The sequence below is a fragment of the Perca flavescens genome, chromosome 9 (assembly GCF_004354835.1).
Source record: "Perca flavescens isolate YP-PL-M2 chromosome 9, PFLA_1.0, whole genome shotgun sequence".
NCBI lineage: Eukaryota > Metazoa > Chordata > Actinopteri > Perciformes > Percidae > Perca > Perca flavescens.
The window spans coordinates 13,945,180-13,968,064 of NC_041339.1; the positions used below are offsets into that span (position 1 = coordinate 13,945,180).

The 22,885-nt window shown below is 40.8% G+C and overlaps 1 protein-coding gene and 1 long non-coding RNA gene across 2 annotated transcripts; both read left to right on the forward strand.

Moving 5' to 3' along the window:
- The first annotated feature begins 2,998 nt into the window (after positions 1 to 2,998).
- rgmd (RGM domain family, member D) lies at positions 2,999 to 9,622 on the forward strand. Its single transcript, XM_028587351.1, has 3 exons — positions 2,999 to 3,248; positions 5,969 to 6,480; positions 8,618 to 9,622. Exons 1-3 carry the CDS (start codon positions 3,155 to 3,157, stop codon positions 9,314 to 9,316), a joined length of 1,305 nt encoding a protein of 434 aa, XP_028443152.1. The 5' UTR covers positions 2,999 to 3,154; the 3' UTR covers positions 9,317 to 9,622.
- Positions 9,623 to 13,292: 3,670 nt separating this feature from the next.
- LOC114561984 (uncharacterized) lies at positions 13,293 to 20,512 on the forward strand. Its single transcript, XR_003693418.1, has 3 exons — positions 13,293 to 13,918; positions 17,592 to 17,741; positions 19,825 to 20,512. It is a non-coding gene; the product is annotated as an uncharacterized LOC114561984 (long non-coding RNA).
- The last annotated feature ends 2,373 nt before the right edge of the window (positions 20,513 to 22,885 follow it).

A 22,885-nucleotide genomic window follows, 5' to 3' on the forward strand; every position in this document is an offset into this window, starting at 1 on the left:
TTCCTCGGTTTGAGGACAGTGAGCTGGAGAGATGGTCCCGGACTGGCCCCGTTTTTCTGGCTTCCACCAGACCACAGCACGTTCAGCCTAATAACAAAAACAAGCATCCCGGTGTGGAGCTGGTCCCACAGTGTGAGGACCTTAATGAGGAACATGTGGAGCTGCCCAGACACACAGTCAGAGGAAACCCAATCCCTCACTCCCTCTTTTTCTCCCCCTTCCTTCTCCCTTCCCCCCTTTTTCTCATTCTTTCGTTCTCACTCTCTTACGCTTAACTCTTGACATTTTCTGTCGCTATGTTTTTATCATGTAGCACTGCTTTTAGGTCCTCTGTTCTTGTGTCTGTCGGAAATTCTTAATGTTTGTCCAAAACTTAAAACACTTTGGTTTTCTCTCTCAGGTCCATGGAAACTGCCTCTTTTTTTCTATTGTACCAGAACAAGTGAGCCACTGTCAGCAGGAGAAATATACCGGCCTTGTTTTTTACCCGATACACACCCACTCTCTCCGACTTGTGTTAGACTTGGTAGTATATACATATTGCTATATATTGAGCATGCAATGCAATACGCTCATAAGGAAACATGGGAAGAAAAAGGTCTTTCTCCTCCCATCAAGCCTGACAGGCGGTCTCAGAGTTTCTTTCATGTGCTGAATTCATCCTTACCGTCCACCTGGATCAATTAACTGTTTGCTTCAGTGGTCATCAGTCCCGCAGTGTGGAACCTCACTTCATTTAGTAGACAGCAGCTTATTGAGCGAAACTATGGCTTTGATTTTGTTGTCTTTTATCTTTGTGTAACACACATTCAGCATGCAGTTGTATTATTTCTATCACTACTACTAAAACTGAGCTTTTTTTTCATCTTCAGCTGAGATAAATTGAAGTAAACAATGTTTTTTTTCTGCAGGAAATGTCATCACTCGCTCCTAAAGACAAACACTGTAACAGGTGAGACATTCATTTAATTTGCTGTGCAGTATATTAACACAACAGATCTCCCTCTTACACCGCATCACTGTCCCGTGTCCAAGTTGTCGAAGGGAATACGAAGTGTAACCTGTTTGATGGGATTTAAAATGTGACCATAAAGCGCAGCAATAAAGCAGATCAACCAACCAAGTCTCCAAAATTAGCTGAACAAACAGAGTAAGGTAGAGCCCTCTGGGGGAATAAACTTGGCACACTGGATCCAGTGTGACAGAGGCCCTTCTGGCAGCTCAGAACAATCCAAACGTTCCACTTGGGTTGAGCTGTCTTCGTTTCCCCCTCCACTATATATATCAGCCCCACATCAACATGGGCCTGTGAAGACCTTTCACAAGACTGACAGGCCACCTGAATCACACAATTGTGTGGCCGGAGGAGCCTGCATGTGTATAGAAAAACCAGTGATCCAATAACTGTCTAGGTTCACTTCTCTCTCATAAAGTCAGGAGGGAGGCGCAGAGGGAGACCCACAGCTACAAGCCAAATGTTCCAGCTGCACCAAAACAAAGCTTTAACTTTTATTCTAATTCTAGAAATTACGCAAACTGTGACTGTTGATTTTCTTAATACCAATATTTGATTCAGTAATTGGTTGGTGCATTTGATTTCTTTATTTGCATGGCACAAAAACCACAGAGTGTGTCTCAGGGAAAAAAGGGCTGTAAGCTGGTGAGTGTATGTGCCTTGCAGATGGTCCGGCCTCACAGCAGCTGTGCAAATGTGTCGTTGAAGGAGGTGAGAGAGATGGAAAGTTGGCCACAAAAGGAAAAGAGTAACATACAAGTTGCTAACTGAAAATGTAATGGAAAAATGAATAGCACACTTTACTGAGATCTGCCGAGAGAAAATAATTGGGTCAGAGTATTTTCTCTGACGAAAACAGACAATGCCAATGTGTTTTGGCAGGTAAAATACCACTTTGTAACAACAAAAAAATGACAAAAGAAGGCATTTATTGATCTCAGATATACAAGCTAATCAGTGTAATGGAAACAAATCTAACATTATAGGTTACCACTATATTATTCCTTAGCCTCAGTACAATTCCAATGCTACCATCAAAATAATGCACTTGCTATGCATTTCAGGTTCTATATTTAAAATACTCACTAGATAAACTAAGCAAGATATATTCTGCTAGTTTGCACACACAATTGTCAATCAAACTCTATTATTAAAGCACTAAATCTGGAGTGAGAAAACAGCAGGTGGGAGATTCCTTCTTAATGCTGAAAACACACAAACATTTGTCTCAGGAGGGAGAGGTAGGGTGGTGTGGAGGAGGGGTGGGGGAGGAGGGGGAGTCAGAGGACAGTTGTCCCTGAGTGCTTTTTAGCGCAGAGTTTAAATTTCTACTAGTCTGATGTAGCTCTGCATGCGAAAAGCTGTATTACTTGTCACTTCTGATTATACTGAATAGTTCCAAGTTCTAACCTCAGCGACCTAGTAGACCTAGCCTACTGTGTGTGTGTGTGTGTGTGTACATATATATATATATATATATATATATATATATATATATATATATATATATATATATATATATATAATATATAAAATAGGCGGTTGTAATACTATTATAACACCCATGTGATTCTTCAATTATAAACAGAACTAGATTCATTGCCAAAGTGAGTTTTCATTTGCATGGAATTTGCCTTGGTGCATACAATAAGCATATAAAAAGGGAATAAAGAACAGTAGAGCAAAATCATGCAACAGTCAAGTACATAAATATAGAAGTATTGCAATAAAAATATGTAAAAGACATCATAACACTTTTGTATAATATATACTTGTTTTAGAAAGGAAAAAGAGGTTGTAAGGTTTTGTACAGGGTATGCACAAATATTAATCAGGGCAATTATAATTTCCCACCGCCCCTTGTGTTGTTGAAGGCACTTTTCCACTGTCCTCATCCCAGTAATTGCCACTACATGTAAATATGAAATGGGTAGTGAATAATTAGTGTTTCATTGGCCAGCAATCACCTCTGGGCCCCGTTTACACTTTAGACCCCTCCCTCGTAGAACCGCCCTGAAGCCAGGGGCCCCTTTTGAATGACAGCGCTTGGGAAGGAAGACGAATTTTTGTCTGGTTTCCCGCAGCCACAACGTCGATGAGAAGCAGTCGAGGAACTCCATTCTAACTGAATGGATTGGTATGGGGAGAAGCGGACCACTAATCACGGCTAAACGGCAGCTTTGGGACTGTGTAACGCTGACAATGGTTTTACTTTCGCTGCTGTTTCGACCAGGTAAGTGTTGCTTTTTCAATCCGTGCTCCTCCACTCCTCTCCTGCATGCAAAACTGTGTCCCGCTCTCCCCGCAATGGAGGGGGGAAAAGTTAACTTTTTCCTGGCGTTTTTGTCGATGATCTCAAACTCTTTAACGACTTTCAACTTTCCTCTTACATAATAACTTAAGTATTAAGTGTTTTTGGTGTTTAAATAATAAGAAAAGTCGCTGTTGTTTAGAAGTACCCCGTCCGCTGCGGGGACAAAGTAAAGCCCTATTGAATCCCAGCCTGCATCCAACACTTGTATCGCTGCTAGCCGAGCCGCACGAGTTAACTCACTTTACGGACGTCTTTTTGAACACACTTACAACCAACCATTCTCGCATAAAACAACGACACCAAACAAGTTGTCGCCAACCGCTAAACGTTTATCACACTTTACGAAACACAAGTGCCGTTGTTGTTACGGTTTTATCAAGTTGTGTGAAGTTATGGCGTAGCCCCCCAGCTAGCAACTAGCTAGCAACTGGCGTCTAGCACCCGCAGTCAAACCAAAAGAAAACTGCGGAGCTTGTTTTTTTGACCAGAAAGTGCTGCTAATCGCTCACCAAACGGTCACAATTACTATTCAAATCATGAGTATAACTTTAACACTTAATTTGGACTGTTTTAGTTTTTTGCAAAGCTTAGTAGACCATGGTATTTCCCCCTATTCATGCTTCATTTATTAACTTTGTTAGCTACCATGCATGGGGGTCCAACTTTCTGGCCTCTGAACGTGTTGGTCCCAGTTAGAGATCATAAAGCACTAACCGTTACACCAAACGCAGAAGCATGTTTTGTTTGGATTATGATTTTTGATTTATTTCATATTTTGTGGCCAGTTCCTAATGTGTTTTTGTTAAAATGCAAAAATAAAACTAACCTGCCACTATGGGCATTCATAATATACTAATATGGATGATATGGAATTATGTTTAATGTTAGTATGTTTACAAAAATGTGACAAAATATAAAATCAATGTAACTTTATTTATTTAGACGTGAAAACTGCAAACCATCATAGATATAAGAATGAAGAAAACATGAATAATATTGTCAACCATATCTAAAGACCCCTGGAGGCCCATCAGGCTCTTTTTCTTGTTGTAACTGGCTGTAGCACCTAAAAGTTTTATTTTCAATTTATGGTTAAAATATGCAAAGAATAGTTGCTGAAATGCATTCAGATGTTTGGTAGAGTTGGGCTCTTTGTTAAAGTCACAAGTGATACCGTCCTTATCTGCAGCTCTAACTAAAATCTGCTAAACTGTAAAATACTAATACTGTCTGTGTGGTCCTTTTGCTTGTTCCTTTCCTATTCTTATATTTCCCACATGGTCCTCACACTTGTTGGTAGCCTACTAAGTGCCGGAGCATAAAGACCCTTTGGGGAGATGCATGGTTGTTGATGGCTGTGCAGGCAGTGATTGTCCGAAAGTGTCAATCACAGCGGACTTGTGTGACCTGGCAGCGAGACAAGGGAGGTCTGTTGGAATTCAGAGGAGGGATGCATAATGCCTTTAACTTGACCTCTCACACTCCATCTCAGTTTTTATCAGAGCTGGTGTTGAAGTGTAGCGACTGTGAGATGCATTAATCCTCATTGTCATGTCATTCCCCCTTCAGTGCATCACACGTGTGTGGAAGGGAAGAAATGGTGCAAAAATATTCATGTGTGCACTGGTGTGAAATCTCCATGCTTATCTTGTTGTCTTTGTCCACGCTGTTTGGAGATTAGATGGGGCTTTGGAGTAAACCGAAGATTATTCAGTTGCAACAGAGGAGCAACCTGTTGCAACTGATGCCGGTTTTTGCCGTGAAAGTGATGTATGTGTTGTGGAAGCTGCATGGTGCTGATCTGAAATGGAAAATATATCCACAATACAGCAGGAGTTATTATGCTGGTCAGCAAATGAGACATCCCATGCAAAAGTAACCCAAAATGAAATGAGCTCGATGAATATCCACACTTTTACTTCCCACAGAAAGAGTTCTTTTGTTTTCCTTGATAATAAATATCCCACTTGTGAGTCATAACTTAACAGGAAGACTCAAATTTAGGCGATGCCACCCAAATATCACATGCTGTGCTTTGCTGCCCCCCACCATCCTCCCTCCAGCTTCCAGTTTGGACCCTGAGTTTCTTAAACAAGTGTGACTCTTTGTGATGTTCCTCTTGTGATCCTCCTGAAGTTAACTGCCCCCATACACCGAGCCCTGCCGTGCCATGTAGTGTAGCTTAATGGACTTCAATTACCTCAGCAACAGCCAAACCACATTCAACACCCTCAGGCAAACTAACACAGGTTGGTTTCCTCCTACAGTCAGGCTACATGCTATTTCTGTGAGGGCTAGTTGGGGGAAATAAGATTTGACTGACTCTGGAGCACAGTGTGGGATCATGGCCTCGTGAGCTCACGCATTTGGGTTTTAATGGGTTTGGACTCTGCTGCCTCGTGTACTGTGCTGAGGTAATGTATCTGTAAATGTCAGATGGATTTTAAGATTCCTACGCAGGGAAAACAGTTTTTGGTTTGGTGATTGGTAAATCTAGTCCGCTGTATTTTTTCTTTTCTTTTCAGAGAGGGAGGTTACTGATGAAATTGAGAAGAGCAGCAAGCATTTTCACAGAGTAACCAATGCGTTTAATGCCATTGCAGTACAACAGGTTGATGCTCATTGTTTTTGTTTTCCAGCTCACTGCCAGCAGTGTCGAATCCAGCGCTGCAATGCAGAGTATGTGGCTTCTACCTCCCCGTCTAGTGGTCTGCAGGAGGACGTGGCTCTGGATGTAGACTACTGCATCGCCTTGCGAGCCTATGCCCTGTGCACCAGGCGGCAGGCGCGCAGCTGTAGGGGGGACCTGGTCTACCACTCGGCCGTCTTCCGCATTAAGGAGTTATTCTCTCAGCATAACTGCTCCAGCGAAGGGCCCACCTCCTCCGCCAAGGTCCCCAGTACGTCTCGTCCAGCCGTGTCGGAGCTGTGCGACTACGAGAATCGCGTCCTCATGTCGGGCTCTGCCGGTCAGCAGAAGAAATATGCCCACTGTGGATTATTCGGAGACCCGCACCTACGGACTTTCCGCGACGAGTTTCAGACCTGCAAGGTGGAAGGGGCGTGGCCTCTGATTGACAACCGCTTCCTGTCGGTGCAGGTGACCAACGTGCCTGTTGTCCTTGGCTCCAGCGCCACAGCAACCAGCAAGGTAAGGATTGTAGAGTTGCAACAGAGTGACTAATCAACAACTATTTCGATAATTGACTTATCATTTCAATCATTTTTCAAGCAAAAGTGCCAGAATATTCTCTGGTTTCAGATTTTAAAAAGTGAGGATTTTATGCCTTTTTTTTTTCTCTTCTTTTTTTTCATATGTGACAATACATTTAAAATCTTTTTAGCTTTTGGACTGTTGGTCAGAAGAAGAACAAAAATGAAAACCTCACCCTTTTTTCACATTGTTTTTCACATTTTACAGACAAAACAATGAATTAAGTAAAACTCAATAGAATAATTGGGAGATGAATCAATAATGAAGGTAATAGCTGCAGCTCTAGTTTAGCGCTGCGGCTTCCAACGTCTTTGGCATATGACCCCTTTTAAATCAAAGCAGTTTCTACTTGCAACCCCGCTCTCATTCTGCAGGTGTCTTTTATGTTTGAATAGTCTTTTCTTATGGTTTCATTTGAATACATTTTTAGAGGCCGGAATAGCTCAATCTATTCAAGATTTCACAGGGGAAAAAAGGAAAAAAATCAAAGCTTAAAGAAAAAAATCTGGCAAAAACACACACAACCACAGCTCCTCAGATTTGTTTGGCGACCCTCGGTGTGGTGCTGCTTTTCTCACGACAACCACCTAGGACACTACTAGAAATGAACGCTGATAGTCGTGCGTTTGAAACCAACGGCCTATATAAGCGGGCTGTTTTTGAGTGCTGGCTTGCTAGCTCAACTATTGCCATAAAGTATCAACATGTGAAGTTAATCGTCATTCCACGGTGCCTCTCGAGCCTCCAGCATTCCTCTTGTCTTGGAGCTCCTTCAGATCTTATGAGGGGAAAAGAGAGAGGAGGGGAGTCCTTCAGCGGTGTTGAATCACAGACATGCTTGAGCGCTCTACCTTTAACACATGGGTGGTCATATGGTAGTGATTAACGCTCACTCAAACATTTTCTTCCACCGCCACGATCTGGAATGTTTTTTTCACCCCTCTGGTCAAATAATTAACTTGGTGCTTTTTGTGTAAATATAGGATAATGTGGAAAAATAAAGGAATAATTGGACAGCAGCGAGGCCCTTTTGATTCTGTTAATGAAGTAGGCTGGTTTTTCATGCTCTAGGCTAAATGCTTTTAAATAGTTGAAATCTTTTATCAGGTCTTGGTCTCTTTTTGGTACTAAAAAGTCACATTATTCATCACGTACAGATTGTGTCCATTTTAAAATAGGTTCATTAGGCTGCTTTTATGTGAATTGTTTGCTTAAAAATACTAAATAATTTTGTTTCCCATTGTCGGGTAGTGTCATTGACTCCTTACACTTAACCAATTTTAATTCACCGGTTTGAAAACCAACTATTTAAAACAATAAACTATAATATTGCACCGGGGCTAAATTGCACAAACTCTCTCAAAAAGGCATTTACAGAGTGTTGTGGGCCGTTGTGCAGCCTAATGTGAACCTGTAGCGTGAGTATATCTGTGCCAGCACCCGCATGCCCCCATCATGCTTTTGGAGTTGTTTGCAACTGCCAGACTTAAGACAGGAAATCATCCATCAAATACTGTATCCCCGTAAGTGTAAACGTAACCACAGCCACCGCTTTGTCAAGATACTTTGAAGAAACACAGGTTAGGCCCAATTTTGTTCTTTTTTTTTCTTTTCAAAGTTCAGCTGGAATACAAATCACAGTCAGTCACTGAGCAAGCACTAGCAGTGCCAGTGTAGGAGAAGTGTTGGAAGATTCATGAGGATTTGAGTTATGAAAAGGTGCCGTTTGAGCCAACATCCAGGGAAGACTGGAGTTACTGCTTTTAGTTTGAGTCATTTGCTTTAGGTATAAAAAGGAATGGTGAAAGTGAAGACCACACAATGATTGTAACTGTGGTTTATTTGAGCAGTTTCCTCTTTGGGTGGTATCAATCCAGTGGACCACTGACAGCAATCACTGCCACTCTGTAAAAAGGCCAGCATGGGCCATCCACACCTTCCACAGCAGTTCAAATGTTTGGTTTCCTGCTGCCACCTTATGGCTTTAAATGGTACTGCTCTTATTTAAGCTCTATTAGGGTAAGAATGTACATAAATCTAAATAAATGCTGATCTTCTTTTCCCCTTATTTCAGATCACTGTCATCTTCAAGTCCTTCCACGGCTGCACAGATCAGAAGGTGTACCAGGCCACCACAGAGGATCTGCCGTTGGCCTTTCAGGATGGGACTCGCAGTGGCGGCGAGAGCGGCAGCCTGACCATCGTGGAGCGAGGCGGCTCCGGAGTGGGCCGGCAGGTGAAGATACAGGCCCGTTACATTGGCACTTCCATCATCGTCCGGCGCGTGGGCAGCTACCTGACCTTTGCCATCCGCATGCCAGAGGACACCCTGGACTTTTCGGAGGACAATGGCGGTCTGCAGCTCTGCCTGCACGGCTGCCCGCGCAACGAGCTCATCAAAGAGCACACGCTGGGTCGTCAGAGCCAGCAGCCCCGGCTGCAGGGCACCAACACGGAGCTGGGGCCTCTGCGGCCTCCTCACCAGGTCTACACGGTGGAGCGCGCCACGGCCAAGTGTAGAGAGACTCTGCAGGTGGAGGACGTGTACTTTCAGTCCTGTGTGTTTGACTTGCTGACCACAGGAGACCCCGAGTTCTCCATGGCGGCCTACGGCGCGCTGGAGGATTTAAAGGCGCTGCCGCCCAGTAAACTGAAGCAGAATTCCCCGAGGACTCCTCGTCTTTACAACCGAGGAGCGTCGCACACGACGGCTGCAGCAGCAACCAACAGCTCCCTGCTCTCACTCCTACTCCTCATTCTGCTGCTTTTGTAAACAATAAATATAAATGAGTTTTGTTTTTCTAAAGAGGGAGAGCGAAACATGGAGACAAACAGAACATGGAAGCATTACCAGCTTGAGGAAAGAGTGACTTAACAGACATATATACATTTGTATTTTATTTTTTTTTTGGGGGGGGCGCAATTTGTGAATGTTGTGATCTTTTTCTGTTTTTGTCATTTGAAGGATTTCAGACTAAAAGATGGTATTTCTTCCCACTTCACATTTCTGTGGATTCATACATGGGTCACGTCAGTTGGAGAAGGAAAAGAAATGCATCATGTGGTTTGGGGTCCAGTACAACATGTTTCCATGTGCTCACTGCTGGTTTTCAACAATCGTTAAAAAACTCATAATTGTGCGTGTGTGTGTGCTGTAATCACGGCAGCTTTAACAGCATTGAGTTTTTTTGTAAATAGCAAAGTCATCATAGTGCACAACCTTCAAACAGCTGCACATGTAACTCCATACTGTATGTAAGCCGTTTTTCTGCAGAGCAATGTGGCTTCTAGATCCTGCATAATACAGTAATATCAATAGCACTTAACGGTTTTAACAGCAGGTTTTGTGTATGCAAATGTTATTTGTCTATTTCAACTGTTATTTCAGATAATTGGCATGCTAAAGACACAGGATCCAACAACTGTATGTAAAAACTACCTATCCATAATATAAGATGACAGTGTGATATTCAACAGTTCTCATTCTGTGAAACTCCCTCTTCAAGCTGGTTGGCTTCCAGTTTTAAAAAGGTAAAAGGAAAAAAAATCTTTATATAATAATATATTAAAAGAGTGTATATATGTGTTTTATATTGTGTAAATTTGCCTGTTTATAGATGTTTTTAACTGTAATATGTTTTACATTTGTTGTGTTTTTAGTAGGTTATTTGAGACATTGTAAGAAAAGTAAACTAATATGTGTTTTTAATTTTCTGTATTAAATTGTTGGACACTCCAGACCAGTCTGTTTTTTGTTTTTTTTTGTGCGTCTCTTTTGTAAATGCTATCATGGACAGAGGATAGAGATTTCCCCCCCCCATCACATCATGGTGAATTGTTTAAAAAGGGGGAAAAAGCTCAGACAACCTCCATTTTAAACCTCCTCCATTTTAAGCCAGGGTTATGAATCTTTTAATATGGAATATTTAATATGTTAAGACAACACAGAAGATGACAAGCAAAACACAAAAGAGTTAATTTAGAGGCAGCATTTCCAAACAGTGTGCTTGTAATACCACTTGTGTCCTGATGGGGTCCTCAGTCCATCAGGGCTGCAAGCTCGTAGTATACACACAGTTTTGACAAGCGGGCTGTGTAGCTGTAGGGCTCCACAGTGCTCTCAGTCCCTCTGTGTAAATGTTACCTCTGAGTGCTGAGCTGGCTGCTCGCTTTGCTTTGGTCTGCCCGAGCGCTGCATGGCTCCAAATAGGATTTAGTCTGTGGTTTAACACCAGGTTAGGGTCAACGCGCGCACGGTGCTGCATATTTGCACTATACACGAACAACGAGTGCCATGATTAGAAAGAAGGATGCGATCAGTTTTTATCGCCATCAAAAATGCAATTAAGAGAGCTCCTGCAAAGACATTAAGAATTAATGCGCTATAATTAGTAGATGTAGATTTAATTTATATCTTGAATTAAGTTAAAAGTGTCTTGGTCCTTGTATTACTCTGAGTGACAGAATGTTTCGTCACACATGCAAATCGCAGTTAATCTCTCCATGTCCCATTTCTTTAAATAAAGACAACAGCACACAGTGAGCCGCGTGGTTGGGAAGGAGCAATGAGACGAAACTATTTTCACTCGAAATATGTTCAGCACAGTCATGTCCTAAATCAAGTCTTCTTGTATTGCCTTGTTCTTAGTGTTAGGAGGGATGAAGAGAGGGGAGGTAATTGGAGGGAAAATGTGTCTTGGGGGAGGCAGTCAGTGGGGGGAAAGGTCATGTACTCAATACTGTACTTTTCTTTCCATTCTACTTTTTACACGACGAATTAGTTGACTTTACTAGAAATGTGCGTGGAAACCCGTTTGCTGTTGACACAAGGTGGAACTTAACAGGTCAAGTTGTATTAACGCAGAGCGGTAAGTTGATGCAGTAGACGAATCAAGTTTACATTAGTAGTCATTAATAAAAATCATTAGTAGGCTAAACCTACATTATTTTTTTTCTGGAGTCATTTTGTCTAAAATAAGCATGTTAAGTTAAAGTTTGAGTGCGTAACTTTTTGATATTAATGAACGTCCGTTCCATTCAAGCCATTGCCAAATGAGATGCTACAAAGCCAATTAAGAATATCAGCTCCACACAGCTCTCTCTGGATTTCTCAGGATGGCGATGTTCAGAAGATTGTGTCGTCCAGAGACTTCCACGCGCAGAAAATCGAGTGAAGATAATTAGGCCGAGCTCTTCTGAAGAGTCCGTCAGGTTTTTTTTAATCCTCCATGTCCTCCTTGGCTACCGGCAACTGCGTCATTACTTCGAATTCAAACAGAAACTACTACCCCACTAACACAGAACGTTTAGGGAACGTTAGTTTTTGGTTCTCTAAAGGTTAGTTCGAACCAAACCAAAAACTAACATTTAGGGAACGTTCCCTCAGGGTTATAACGTTCCCTAAACGTTAGGGGAACCAACCAACTGAAACGTTATCCTGTGGTTGCACTGTTACCTCCACCCAACGTTCCCGTTTGGTTGTTTTTGGTTGTTCTGAGTGCGGTTTTGAAATGTTTATTTAAACCAGCTCCATTTACGTTTTTGAAGTAGAATATAGGCTAAAAGGTTTGCAGTCACTTGATTTAGATTCATTCAAAAATGATTGGTCTTATAAAATCTAAGTAAGATAAACAACATAGCAAGATAATATATTTATTTTTAGGCTGATATCAATTTTGCTAAAAACTATACTTTTGTGCTTAATTTCATTTTTTTAACTGTATTAGGTAAAAATACTTAAAACAAGAATCTATCGATTTTCACAACTAAGACAATTCACTTCTTTCATTTCACTTCTAACAAGTGGCTCAATCAGTTCAGTGTTTATATCCAGTTTATGTTTATATAAAAATTAGCCTATACTTATCAATACTACAGAAATAAGTTGTATATATAAATGTTGTTTTTACTTTATGAGAGCCTGACTTTAAGAACACGGGATTCAATATGCTTGCTCCTATAAATCCTACCGGAAGACAGTAGACACAGACACTATAGATAACCAAAGTCATGAACTGCGTGAAAGGAAGACAGAGTCGCTCATTTTCCCCCCTGTGTCTTCCCCCTAACATCAGCTCACTGTCTAGACGCCATCCGTCCCCACCCGGGTCTCGGTCATGGTGCAACAATAAATGCAGATAAACATGAACACTAAATCAACCATACAAAACTAAAACCCAGATAACATAAATGCACACCCAAAACATTAACAGAACATTATAAAAACACATTTTAACTATAGGACAGAAACCTTTCAGAACACATATTTTTCCTTTGCATTGCTTCAGCGCAGAACAGTTCAAATAAAAATACAGAAACTTAAGATCCTTGGTTATCTCTGCTTTAAGAGATAACCAAGGATAAATTATCTATCTATCTATCTATCTATCTATCTATCTATCTATCTATCTATCTATCTATCTATCTATCTATCTATCTATCTATCTATCTATCAATCAATCAATCAATCACATTTATGAAAGTCTAATCAGTGGTTCCAGAACGTTTTGATCCCATTCAAAAGAATAAACAGTGTCTTGTTGGGGACCCTGTCATTATTAAGACCCAAAGAGGTAAAATGATCCAACATCTTTTTCTTCTTTCTCCCATTAATCATCTCATGACCTCCTCAGATTTCTCTTGTGAGCATTTGGAGGGGCCCGACCCCTTAGGTTAAGAACCACTGGACTAAACTACCTGACTGCATATAAAGTGGTTAAAACCACTCTACGGCCTAGTCCACACGTACATGCAAATTTTCATCCAAGATGGCAGCAAGCTCATTGTCTGCTCAGTGTCTCTCTCTGGACTAATTCATTTTAATGGATTTTACTGCTTTTTATTGTTTTAAAAGTTGCAGTTTAGTTTTAGTGTTTGTTTTCTTTTTTGGCGGACTTTAAATGAGTTTAATTTAGCCTCTGCTATATCTGATTCTGGGCTAATAAGCCTGAGCTACATCTACCTCCGCCTGGAGCCTGAGCTAACAAGCCTGAGCCTGCCACATCCACTTCCTTGTGGAGCCTGGGCTAACAGGCCTGAGCCTGCCTCATCCACTTCCATCTGGAGCCTGGGCAAATAGGCCTGAGTCTTCCTCATTCACCTTCATCTAGAGCCTGGGCTAACAGGCCTGAGTCTGCAACATCCACTTTCGCCTGGAGCCCGGGCTAACAGGTCTGAGTCTGCTACATCCATCCCCATCTGGAGCCTGGACCAACAGGCCCGAGCCTGCCACATCCACCTTCTGGAAAATAGCTACGGTTGTGCCACTCACAAACTGTTTCTGCTGATATTTTTCAACATGAAGATTATGGCACTCTTAATAGTTTTATTATGTGTGTTGACCGTTTGGGACTTGGGACTAAGCAGTGCTCCTTGGGTAAGTTCTGCAAATAATAAGCTGAGTATGTGCGATACTTCCTATAGTGGCACTACATTTAGTGCAGCAGGGCACCTTGAGCCACCACTATCTCAATTGGTTTTGGTCTTCAACTTCAATCTGCCTGGTGTTGTACCTAAACTTCAGGGTTTTCTTGCTTTGTACAATCTTTCACTTTCACTAAATGAAAAGCAATGCTTGGCTTCAACATTTGAAACGCAGGAGACGGTTTCAAAATGTAGCGTGAAACGAAGAGTGATGATTGTTCTACTTTTACTTATATCCAGAAATGTGCAACCAAACCCTGGACCTGAGCTGAAATGCGTCCAGACCCCTGCTGATTTCAAATCAATGCCTGGGTTAAAATGTGTTCATCTTAATGTACGCAGCTTATTACCCAAGATGGACGTGGTCAAAATTTGGGTGAAATCGACCGATGCAGATATTGTGATCATTTCTGAAACATGGTTATCCAAATCTATTTCTAATGATGACATTGCCATATTTGGATACAATGTTTATCGTACAGATGGGCCTAAAAAAGGTGGTGGCGTAGCCATTTATGTAAAATCAAGATTTGATGTATCAATTGTTCTATCTGAATTGTTCTATCTGAATCTATTTCTAAGCAAATGGAGTTTTTGACTTTGAATGTAGAAATAGTTAAGTCCCTGTCTATAACTGTCGTGGGGTGCTATAGGCCTCCATCTGCCATCAAGGAAGCATTATCATCCTTACAGTATCTTTTGTCAAAATTAAATTACAATTAACTCTTATTGGCTGGAGATTTGAATTGGGATTGGCTAAATGCAGTTTCTGGTGAATTCAAATCCTTCTGTGACTCTATTAACCTTAGCCTGTTGGTCAACCTACCTACAAGGCCAAACGAGTCCTAATAAGTCTACCTTGATTGATTTAATCCTAACAAATGTTCCTCATAAGTTCTCATCAATGTTCTGCAATGATTTGAGTGATCATTGGGTTGTTGCTACTTGCAGGAACACTAAAATCCCCAAATGCAATCCGCGTATTATTTGTAAGAGAAATTTAAAAATATTTAATGAACAAGCCTTTCATCATGATCTAGCTTTCGTTAGTTGGGGGCAATTGAGTTTGTTGCCAGATGTTGAGCTGGCTTGGGCATAATTCAAGGAGAGTTTTATGAAGATTGTAAATAAACATGCTCCCATTAGGAAATTCAGAGTCAAGGGACGAGAGAACCCTTGGTTTTCTCCAGAATTGTCAGAGTCCATCCATCAGCGCAATGTGGTATGGTCCAAAGCCAGAAAAAGCGATTTCTCCCTCTGATTGGTCTAATTTTAGGCATTTAAGAAATAAATGTACTTCTCTTATCAAGAAGGCTAAATCAGAATATTACTTATCTGTCACAACAGAAAACCTCAACAATCCACAGAAATTTTGGAAAGTGATAAAGTCTCTATCTGTAAATAGAAGACCTCAGGCTCTTCCAAAATATGTCTTAAAAAACTCTGTCCCTGTCTACGATAGGACCGAGGTCTTAAATAGCTTTAACAACCATTTCGTAGCTTCTGGTTCTTTGTTTGACTCCACAGGAGTGGCCCCCGTGACTTCCTACAGAGAGCCTCAAATGTCTTCTGGAGAGTATTTTAATTTTGTTCCTTTTACTGTGCAGGAAGTGCATAAAGCTCTCAAAACATTAGATCATAGGAAACCAAACGGACCGGACTTGATAGAGCCCTACTTCTTGAAAATAGCAGCTGATTATGTAGCACAACCTCTTACAGTCCTTTTTAATCTTTCAATCCAAAACAAAGAAATTCCACTTCTTTGGAAGTCTGCTTTTGTTACCCCTTTATTAAAAGGAGGTGATCCAGCTGTTTTAACTAATTACAGGCCAATATCAAATTTGTGTGTTTTGTCAAAACTTCTTGAATCTCTTGTTTGTGATCAACTTAAAAAAGTTCCTGTACTCTAGTGACCTACTCTCTAAACTGCAATCCGGCTTCAGGAAAAAACACAGCACCATCACGGCTGCTACAAAAGTGATAAATGATATACTTGTTGCTCTTGATAAAAAACAATATTGTGCTTCCCTTTTTATTGATCTGTCAAAAGCATTTGACACTGTGGATCATGTTATTTTAAAGCATAGGCTTTTAAGTCTGGGACTGTCTAATCATGTTGTTTCCTGGTTCACAAATTATTTGAGTGACAGGACCCAGTGTATTAAATGTGATGGTCTGTGTTCTGAATTTTTGAATGTCCACAAGGGGGTGCCGCAGGGTTCTATATTAGGACCCCTCCAGTTCATCATGTATATTAATGGTTTAGGACAAGATGTTTCTGACGCTAATATGCATTTTTACGCTGATGAGACAATAATTTACTGTTTTGGATTGAACCCTGCCAAAACTGTAGAATCTCTGCAGAAAGCTTTTGATGTGGTCCAGCACACACTTATCCAGCTAAAACTGGTTCTTAACGCTGAAAAGACCAAACGAATGTTTTCAAACACTAAGAAGGTCCCTCAGTCTACTCCCTCAGTGTCCACTCTTGAGGGAAATGTCATAGAGATGGTTCACACCTACAAGTATCTTGGTATTTTGCTTGATGACTCCCTGACTTTTAAGCCCCATATAGATAATCTTGTGAAAATGCTTAAACTTAAATTGGGCTTTTTCTTTCGTAATAAATTCTGTTTTTCTTTTGAGGCAAAAAAGCGCCTTGTTAATGCAACATTTTTATCCATTTTAGACTATGGAGACCTGTTGTACATGAATGCCTCTGCTAAATGTCTCCATAAGATTGACATTGCATATCATGCTTCTCTGCGGTTCCTACTAATTGTAGGGTCTTGACCCATCACTGTGAACTGTATTCTCGAGTGGGATGACCTTCTTTGTCCTCCAGGAGGCTGGGTCACTGGTATACTTTCATTTATAAGGCCATGCTTGGTCTATTGCCATCCTACATCTGTAACTTAATCTCACGGAGGAGTGTTTGCTCTCATTGTTTGCGTTTGAATGATCTTTTGTTGCTCGCTGTTCCACTTGCCCGTACACAACTGGGAAAAAGGGCTTTTGTTTACTCAGTCCCCCACACATGGAACATGTTGCAAAAACACTGGAAATTAACTGAATTACTTTCATTGAACGCTTTTAAGTCCAGATTGAGAACACTTGAGTCGATCCTTTGTAACTGTTTTTCATAATGTGTATGTAATTGTATTGATTGTATTGTTTGAAACTCTTTTGCTGCTTCTTGGCCAGGACTCCCTTGAAAAAGAGGTTTTTAATCTCAATGGGACTTTCCTGGTTAAATAAAGGTAAAATAAAAAAAAAAAAACCTACCTCCACCTTAAGCTACAGCAGTAAAAATAGCCTACTGCTTACACATTGTTGCATCAGTATTAACAATCTAATAATGTCAATATGTAATTAATAGCAGTCCCATGGACATTTTACTGCAAGTACATTTTGCTTATACTTCTTCATTGCTTTTATGTAGGGATCTGAATGCAGGCCGTTTACTTGTAATGGAGTATTTTAACGTTGTTGTATTGGTAGGCCTACTTGTAAACCACCTCACCATCTTTTATCTAAATATATGACTGTTGCTCTAAATATTGAGTGAGCTGATGGCGTGGATGGTATATGTTATCCTTCCGTTTTATTTATAATTTCATACCAAGGTAAAAAAGCTTCAAGCCTGGTCTTGATTGATATCATGTTTGGAGATGCCGCCATCTGACAGCTCTGGCAGGCAGCAGCAGCGGCGGCAGCGGCGGCGGCCTTATACAACTACGCCATGTGAGAGCGCCCTCTCAGTCCGTTCAAAGAAGGTGAGATTCTTGACAACTTCTGAACTTGGAAGCTTCTTTACAAAAAAAAAAAAAAAAAAAATGGAGATTGACATTGAAAACTTCTGTCTTTTAAAAACTGGAAATGAAGAATATGTAAAAAAAAAAAAAAAAAAATCTTTTCACTGAGGATGTTGCACAAGGTTGTTTTTTTTTTTTTTTTTTTTTTTTTTTTACAGGAAACTGCTCAATTGCCTGCAGAGATTGCTCGTCCAGTCTCTTTGAGCCATCCTGTCTTGACTTTCCCATGTAAACAAGGACAATTACCAAGCTAATGAGATGAGAAAAAACTGCTTGAGTGATTGATACCCTCAATGGGGAAATTAATTTGATATTAATAGAGCACTTGGCAAGATAAATAGATAGTGGTGTGTGAGTCCTCTCCTTGATTGATAATGGCTAGATTGATGGCTGTCTTAACGCAAGATGTTCCTTAGACTTAAATGAGGTGGCCTAGATGAGGAGAGACTTTTGATCAAGTGTTTGGAGCAATATGGGGCTTAAAATAACTTTAGTATGGATATTTAAGGTGCCATGCCTCCGGTTTAGGGTATTGGAGGCCTCAGATGTACACGTTAGGTGATACAAATAATAACAGATCATGTAGACAGGATGAGCAATGATTCGAGCATTCGTGGAAACCTCTTACATGAGTTGCAAACCCAATCTCTTGCAGTTTAGACTCGATTTATTGATGCTAAAGGACGCTTGTGATGTTGGTCAGCCACAGCTGTAAACTCATTCACCTGCTCCTGTGAGATTGGGTTTGCTCCCTAAATGATCACCTTGCATCATTTTCCTGCAGCTCCCGATGACTCTTAAGACCCCCTCCCCCCCCAACCTCCACTGGCTGAAACATTTTGCTTTAATGATGCACTCAGAGTCTGATTGTTGCACCGAGCCGAAGACGTTCAACATACACATACATTACACCCTGTTACATGGGTCACTGCTGCAGAACTGAGAGCGAGAAGTTACGTGCGCGTGTGTGCGTGTGCGTGTGTGTGGTTTTTAGACTGCTCTAGTCTCAGCGATTATACAGCTATCTCATACTGCAGGCTCTCTCATACCTGACCAACTCAATCTTTCTGTGTCTCCTCAGTAATCAGAGTGACAGCGAGCAACTAGACATATCTCACCCACTGGCTCCCTCCAGAACGGGTACTGACCTACATATCAAATCACACACTCCTGGCGCGTGCGATAGAGATTGGGAAAAGGGAAATAACACCGTTTGATTGGCAGTCCTACTTCAGTAAAAACGCGCTGCATCCCCTGGGTGTCTGCCTCTTCATATGTATTTACTGTTAAAGGTAAAACACCAGCGGCCTGCAAATCCTACAAGCTACAGTGGGACTTCCTGCCATTTCAGCAGCGGGTTTTCTCTGCTGCTACTGTAACAGTAGAGAACACCTGGCTGTCTGAGTGTGTATTTTTATTAACGAGCTTGTGTCACCAAACTTTTAACAAATGGCCCCCGGGCACCCGGAAATTAAGCATCTGCATCATAAATCTTGGAAAGTTACAATAATTTGCAATCCACTCCCTCATCAAAGGCAATATTACCCTAATTTATTATCTCCCCGCACGAGGGGCGCGCAAAGGCCGTGGAGATAAGAGTTTATCAGAAGGGGGATTGATTTTCATTAACTGATTGTAATAAAGATGAACTGCCTGCCGTGCACACTGACCAAGAGCCACACTTTATTGTAATTGGGACAATTTATTTCATGAGCCAGTGGTTCTACTTTTTTTTTGTGTCCCTCCCACTTTTTTCTTTTTCTTCAAATAATCTCTGCTCTTCAATATGTGAACGCAGTGTCTCAGCTGTACAGCTTCAGATGCTACAGTGAATTCTGATGTAAGAGTGATTACAACGTGCATGTGCAGAGAGGCAAGTCAACTGTCAACAGATGTTGCATCAGGTTTTGGCTTCTGGCACCAAAGCGATGCTGCAGTTAGTGATGTAAACTTGACTGATACTTGATGTCTTCCTTATTTCAATTTACTGCCTCCTGCTTGTCAAAATGAAAACGTTATTTGTTCCCCTGTCTGTCTCTTGCAGCCACTCCGTGATGATGAGGATGAGCCATGCCTACCGCGCAACCGTCTGATGCTTACGTGCCGCGGATTTGTTTGTGAATTCTGCTCCCTATCATATACATCCCGACACATATTTCAGCTGTAGCGTGCCCCCCCCCTTCAGCAGAGCAGCGTGAGGTGACCTGCTAACTGGTAAAGTCTTCAGTCCCCACAATGACAGGTAATCCAAATCATCCCACATGCTGCACAGCTGGGTTTCCATACGAGTCTGAAATGGGTCCATTTTCCTCTCCTAAAGCTTCCAGCATTTTAAGATGAATACCAAAGTAGACTCCTGCCTCCTGGGACAGCAGCAGAAACTGGCTCAGGTTGAAAAAAACTGAAAATGTTTACAAAAGTTCAAGCTGTGGATGTGCAGTAATAACCTGGCTATCCTTTGAAAAGGGCAATCGAACTATCATCACAGTTTCATCACTTAGCGGGGACGAGGCCTCGGTAACGGACTGCGCGGTGGCGAGCTGGAAGAGGCTGCAACATCTGCACTCGCAAACCTTCCAAGGTCCTCGAGAGGAAATCCTTGTGCAACGACTCCCCCTCTCTTCGCACTGTGGTTCAGCACTCCACTCCACACATTATAACCGAGAAAAACAAAGCATCCGGTTTGAATTTTTATTGTAAAATTGGAAAAAAAGGAGAAAGAGAGAGAGAAAAGCCCCAATAAGCATTTCTTTTTGATACATATCTTTATCTTACCATAACCATAAAAGAAAAAGAAAAGTGGCCGAAGAAATAAATAAATAAATAATAAATTAAATAAATACATAACTTAAATAAATAAATAAATAAACATCAAGTTACATACTTGACCCGATAATTATAAAATTATTGAATCATCAATCAGTAACAAGAAGTGATCTAAGCAGCAAGTATTAAGAAATTTCAACAGGGGAAAAAATGTTTGGTTTCTCAGGCTAATACAGAACACATCATTTTTTTTTTATGTTTTTTTTTTTTTTTTAAAAAGATACTGCTTTCCCTGTCAGTGAATCCATGCTGTACTGACGCAGCCACAAAAACAGGTGGCGCTCTCCTTTTAAAAAAAAAAAAAAAAAAAAAAGAAGAAAGAAAAACAATACCACCTGTAAACTGCATTTTCTCTTCCAGGTTTAAAGAATAGTACTGAGATTCTTCTTTTTGCACCCTGCATGTCAGTAAAGTCTTAATCACAGACTCCATACTGCTGTTTCTATGTTTTTGTATGCTTTGTGCTGAGAAACCAGAAAGTTAACATCTTTATAAAGCGACCCACCCCCTCCCACTCCCCCATTTCAAACCCTAGTCTATATGTACCCAAAGAAAGGCCCTGTGCTGATTTTCCACAATATACAGATTTCATATTTATAATAAGCTACTCTCCTTAGCATTCAAACCATAGTTAAAGAATCATATTGTTAATACTAGTAGTACCATAATCTTTAAACCCCCCAGCCCCTATTGAGCATGCTCAGAGATTGAAAGGGCACCATGGGATGACAAATATAAGACAAAAATGCTTTTAAAAAAAAAGGATGCAAGAGTGAAAACAATGTAGAAAGTAAACTTTAGTTTGACCACATGCAGCTAAATTATAACACTATTTGGAATCATTACTGCTATTTCCTTTTTTTTTTTTTTTTAGTGGGTTTTCAGTCAGTTTGGTCATTCAAACATGTCAATTCATTACTTTCCCTTTTCTGAATTAACAGATATGTATATTTAGGCTTATGCACCACATACTAACTGTCTCCATGCACAAACCTTTTAATTGAGTTCAATCAAATTTCATTTCTTTCTTTTGGCAGAATGAAATTAACTCGACATCTTTTTCAAACTCATTAAATTTCAGCCACAGCTGGCATTTTTAATGTGCACTACCCAAGCTGTTGTGAAGGCCAAATTTAATTTGATTTTAATAATTTAAAAAAAAACTCTCCAGTTGAAATCCCATGAGAAAAGACTTTTGAGTGGGTTTATAAGGCCCTGTATGGCCCGGGGAAAGGAGGGCATATATCACAGCTTCCTAAAGCTGCTGGGCCCTGACAGCAGAAAGGAAACTCAGTAACAGTAACTCACCAGGGGGAAAAACTGTCTTCTGGCAAATACATGTGAAATCTAACCTTTTCACTGGAAAACCATATTGAATACCATTACAGCCTGAAAGGACCTTCCTCCTAAAATGATATGCTGTATCACAAAATCAAATACTTTTCCTCACTGATCAATACTTGACATGAAAATTAACACATTCATATCTTAAATTTTCGAGGAATCTGGCACGTTTGACGTCTGATGAGGAAATGCAGTGGATATGCTTGCATAATTTGGCAATTCATGATGAGAAAAGGCATTTTTAAAGACTTTCTTTTTACAGCATCTAAGTATTGCCTGCAAGAGAACGATATACAGTGAACGAGGGGAGCAACATTAATGGTCTCCTAAAAATCAAACGTCCCCTTTCTAATAATGCTGATCCTGTGAACCAGTAATCCTACAAATAAAGAGAATATAAACAAAAAGATACCGTCAAGGTGATGCCATTTGCCGTACCAGACTACAGTTTGCTGAAGACTCTTCATGTGTGGATGCGGCCACAGAGACAGCATTGGGATTCGATGACCGAAGCACTGATGTGTCTAAAGTTTAGAGCGATGATCAGAGTGCTGAGGTCACACACAGTCCTGCGGGGCAGGCTGCTTCAGTGCAAACTGAGTCAATGAATGGACATGTTGGAAAATATTTTCAAATTCAAAGACAACTGAGTGGATGTAATGGATAAAAAAATCAAATAAAAATGAAAATAAGGCGACTCAGTAAAAGCAAGTCATGAAAAACTGATTTCATCTCAGATGTACTGTATGTGTGTGTGCGTGTCTCTGTAAAAAGCATCACCACAGATGACGCTAGTTTAGTTAATTAATCATATCTGATACAGCGTGATGTGTCGTGACCACACTGTATATAGGAGCCATGTGTGACCAGCGCTAATGGTAAGCTGTCGTCTGGTTGAAGCAGCAGCAGCTGTAGCAGCTACACTTACAGGCCTG

Bases quoted from the DNA above. Each gene is read 5' to 3' on its own strand.
- rgmd (XM_028587351.1), top strand. From the start codon at position 3,155: ATGGGGAGAAGCGGACCACTAATCACGGCTAAACGGCAGCTTTGGGAC. The intron at 3,249-5,968 runs GTAAGTGTTGCT...TTTGTTTTCCAG, and splicing joins TTCGCTGCTGTTTCGACCAG to CTCACTGCCAGCAGTGTCGA. The intron at 6,481-8,617 runs GTAAGGATTGTA...CCCTTATTTCAG, and splicing joins GCGCCACAGCAACCAGCAAG to ATCACTGTCATCTTCAAGTC.